The 3,674-nt window shown below is 44.3% G+C and overlaps 1 protein-coding gene across 1 annotated transcript; it reads left to right on the top strand.

The window, feature by feature from the left end:
* Positions 1 to 861: 861 nt before the first annotated feature.
* On the top strand, positions 862 to 3,108 carry CXCL6 (C-X-C motif chemokine ligand 6). Its single transcript, XM_043906484.1, has 4 exons — positions 862 to 1,152; positions 1,274 to 1,406; positions 1,533 to 1,616; positions 1,970 to 3,108. Exons 1-4 carry the CDS (start codon positions 951 to 953, stop codon positions 1,983 to 1,985), a joined length of 435 nt encoding a protein of 144 aa, XP_043762419.1. The 5' UTR covers positions 862 to 950; the 3' UTR covers positions 1,986 to 3,108.
* The last annotated feature ends 566 nt before the right edge of the window (positions 3,109 to 3,674 follow it).

Here is a 3,674-nt window from a genome sequence, read left to right as displayed (position 1 = left end):
CCAGGGCAATTCGGTGGGTGATTTTTTGATGCTTTTTGTTAAACCACCTTGACACGCATGTTTGCAAAACGATGAATAGAATTCCCAGAAAGTGGACTTGCTTTTTGCAGCCTATTCCTTCCACTGACTTCAAGTGGGAGCACAGATACTTTCATCATCTTATCTTGGCTTCTAACTGCTGGCTGAAGTCCAGAGAATTGTAAACTAATCTGAGGAAGCTAGAATGGTTTGCCGGCAAGCAGGAGTGAAAGGTTTTTCAGTTTGGTGTAGTTTGAGTCACAGCTTACATTTACTGAATAGTAATAATTATTACAGTTATAATAATAATTAGAAAAGAGTTCAGAAAAGTTTCTAAAATCTAACCTCCCAGCTAGGGACTTCCCTGCAGGCTCAGTGGTTAAGACTCTATGCTCCCAATGCAGGGTTGCGATTGGATCCCTGGTCGGGGAACAGAGATACCACATGTCCGTCCCCCCACCCTCCTGGCCCGGGACAGAGCCAAATTAATTTAAAAAAAAAGAAAGAAAGAAAGAAAGAAAAACAAAACAAAACAAAACAAAAACAACCCCTCTCTCCCCCCAAAGAACCCTTCCAGCGGCTTACTTTGCGCCTAGTCTTTCTGTTAAGATGAAGACGAGGGGCATCTCTGAAAAGACACCTGTCACCCAGGAGAGGCTGGCTTTCGCTAGCCTTGGCTGGCCCGGGTGGACAAAATCTCCGCAGGATTGCTTCCTACTTCCAGCGAAAGCAGCATCCACTCAGGCCAGCGCTGGGCGACCTCACAGATCCACGGCGAGCTGCTCCTCCCAACCAGCCTCCTCAAACCCCGCTCCTCCAGCCCCCCTCCACCCGGCCCCCTCTCCCCGCCCCCCCTTAGATGAGGGAATTTCCCAAGCATCCTAAAGATTGAGTTTCCTGCCTGGGGGAAGGGGCCAGGGCAGATAAAAGGGATGCTGAAGACCCGAGGCAGTCACCAGCGCTCCGGAGCTTCGAATCCCGCGCCTTCTGCCTCCTTCGGAACCCTCTGCAGGCCTCCCTTCGCCGCTATGAGACTGCTCTCCAGCCGCGCCGCCCGCCTTCCCGGCCCCTCGGGCGCCTTGTGCGCGCTGCTCGCGCTGCTGCTGCTGACGCCGCCCGGGCCCCTCGCCAGCGGTGAGAGCGCCAGACCAGCCGAGCGCGCCCGGCGGGCGGAGCGGAGCGGCGTCCCGGGCGGGCGGGCTGGGGAAGAGCTCCCCCAGCAACCTGCCCTATAACGGTGTCTCTTTTACCCCAGCCGGTCCTGTCGCGGCCGTTGTGAGAGAGCTGCGTTGTGTGTGTTTAACCACCACACCGGGAATTCATCCCAAAATGGTCAGTGATCTGCAGGTGATGGCCGCGGGACCGCAGTGCTCCAAGGTGGAAGTGGTGTAAGTCCTGGGGCGCGGCGCTGTCCACCCTGACCTTGGCAAGAGGGAAGGTTTCCCCCCACCCCAGCCCCCGCCTTAGTCTTCAGCCCCCACGTTCATGGGCGCATCCTCGTTTTCTCTCTGCAGAGCCACCTTGAAGAATGGAAGGGAAGTCTGTCTGGACCCAGAAGCTCCTTTGATCAAGAAGATCGTCCAGAAAATATTGGACAGGTATCTGTCACTTTGCTCTTTCTGGTTTCTTAATCTCTTGGAGTGTGGATTTCTCAAAGTCCTTATAGTCTGTCTGAGATTTGGCGACCACATTCCAGACCATGTTGAAAGTAAAAAGGATGTTCCGGAGAAGAAGGGAAAGTTGTTCTCAAAAGTCCTGGGAAAACTCTTATCATGCATCTCAACATGAATTGCCTAGGAGGTTGCACAGAACTCATTACTGAGATGTATTTTGTTTGTTAAGGACTCTACCCTCTGCTTTTTTATTGATCCTAAACCCTGTTTTGAAAACAAGTTGGGGTAGACAGGTGTGTGGAAATTTGGTTAAACTGATAAAATTCTTTTTTCAACAGTGGAAAGAACAATTAAAAGGGCCATGCATTGGAAAAATCGCCCAGTTCTTCAGCAGAATTTTCTGGGGACCTCTGAACCCACTGAAGAAGACAAGGAGCAAGGGCTCATTTTCTCCAATGAGTTAGGTTTCTGTACAAATTCCCCACTGTGAAAGAGAGAAAGGAAGAGGGAATCTATGCTTGTCCTTGCAACTTTCTGCTCAGTTTATGACCTGTTTAGCATAGTATTTCTTGCTCCTTTTTGCTGTTATTTTAACTGCTATGCTATTGAAATCTTTCAGAGTGACTAAATTGTGCATCAAGGAATCACTGATTGTTAATCCTTTCAAGGTGACTACTGTTATTTCTAGAATGTAGTTCTTATACTGCCATAGGAAAAGCTGTGTGAGAGTGAATGGAATTTCATTGGAATGCTGTATATGGAGATAAACTGTTAGCCTCACTCTCTTATGAAATAGGAACTACTTTAGTATTGTTTTTTGGGGAATATGTTAGAGAATTTTCTTACTCTTGACCCTTGGAAGATATTTAAGTTATACTGCATTAGAAATCTGAGTGTTATACAGTTATCTGTGTAGAATATATTTCCTTATTTAGAATTTCTAAATATATGAGTTCTATAAGGACTAATATATTCTTTTTCTATAAATTTAGACATTTGATGTCTTCCTAGTATGGCATAATGTCATGACTGACTCATTAAACCTTTGATTTTATATGGTATTTATTAGCTATTTTATTAGGAGTATTATATTTCTAGCCACTAAGTATGTATTTTGGATTAATAAAGAAGCTAGGAACTAGGTAAATTCCTTATTTCTAGTTTTTATAGAAATACATCCCTTTAGTTTTTTTAAGAGTAAAGGCAATCTTAACAATGATCTGTATTTTGAAAGTTCTAAAAGCATATTCAAGATCTTTGAATATAAACTCATTATGTAATTTTTAAAAAATGCACAGTCTTGCTAAAATTTGCAGACACATATACTGTATTTTTTAAGTGTTTGACCATTTTGCTATAAAGAATTACATATGCATCACAATTACTATGTTAAAATTCTACTTTTAAATGTATCTCAATGGTTTATAGTGCTTCTTTTGTTCTTTGGAAAAATAAAATAAAAGATTTATAAAATTTACTCAAGTTCATAGTTTATTGTACTGTTACAGAAATGTCATTTCTCCTTAATCTACATTGCACTTGTGCTTGCTAAGTCACTTCAGTCATGTCTGACTTTTTGAGACCCTTTGGACTGTAGCCTGCCAGGCTTCTCTGTCCGTGGGATTCTCCAGGCAAGAATACTGGAGTGGTTGCCATGCCCTCCTCCAAGGGTTGTCCCAACCCAGGGATCAAACCTGCATCTCCTGTGTCTCCTGCCTTGCAGGTGGATTCTTTACCTGCCAAGCCACTGGGGAAGTTCCCAGTTCTACATTACCAAATTGTAAAAATTAACCATGCTCCTCTCTAACTAGCAGACAGGATCCTCATTTCCCAATGTCCTTGTGTTAGTTCAACCTATCTCCAAGCTCACTTCCCTTCCAGTTCCTCCTTCACAGCACCAACAACTTTTGGGCTCTTTAGAAAACACAAATATGTAAGACTTCCTTACCTTAAATCCATTACTGACTCCCTATTTCCTAAACATGAAATACAAGTTCAAAGCATGACAAATCAGGTTCTGTCTTATGACTCCTGATTACTACT

Source organism: Cervus elaphus, chromosome 6 (genome assembly GCF_910594005.1).
Source record: "Cervus elaphus chromosome 6, mCerEla1.1, whole genome shotgun sequence".
In the NCBI taxonomy this organism is placed as follows: Eukaryota; Metazoa; Chordata; class Mammalia; order Artiodactyla; family Cervidae; genus Cervus; species Cervus elaphus.
The sequence above is the reverse complement of the archived record's forward strand: the minus strand, read 5'-3'. Positions and strand labels throughout refer to the sequence as shown.

What these genes read in the sequence shown, in the direction of transcription:
- CXCL6 (XM_043906484.1), top strand. Translation starts at nt 951, where the DNA reads ATGCTGAAGACCCGAGGCAGTCACCAGCGCTCCGGAGCTTCGAATCCC. An exon ending in GCCCGGGCCCCTCGCCAGCG is followed by an intron (nt 1,153 to 1,273) that starts GTGAGAGCGCCA and finishes CTTTTACCCCAG; the next exon opens with CCGGTCCTGTCGCGGCCGTT. An exon ending in TGCTCCAAGGTGGAAGTGGT is followed by an intron (nt 1,407 to 1,532) that starts GTAAGTCCTGGG and finishes TTCTCTCTGCAG; the next exon opens with AGCCACCTTGAAGAATGGAA.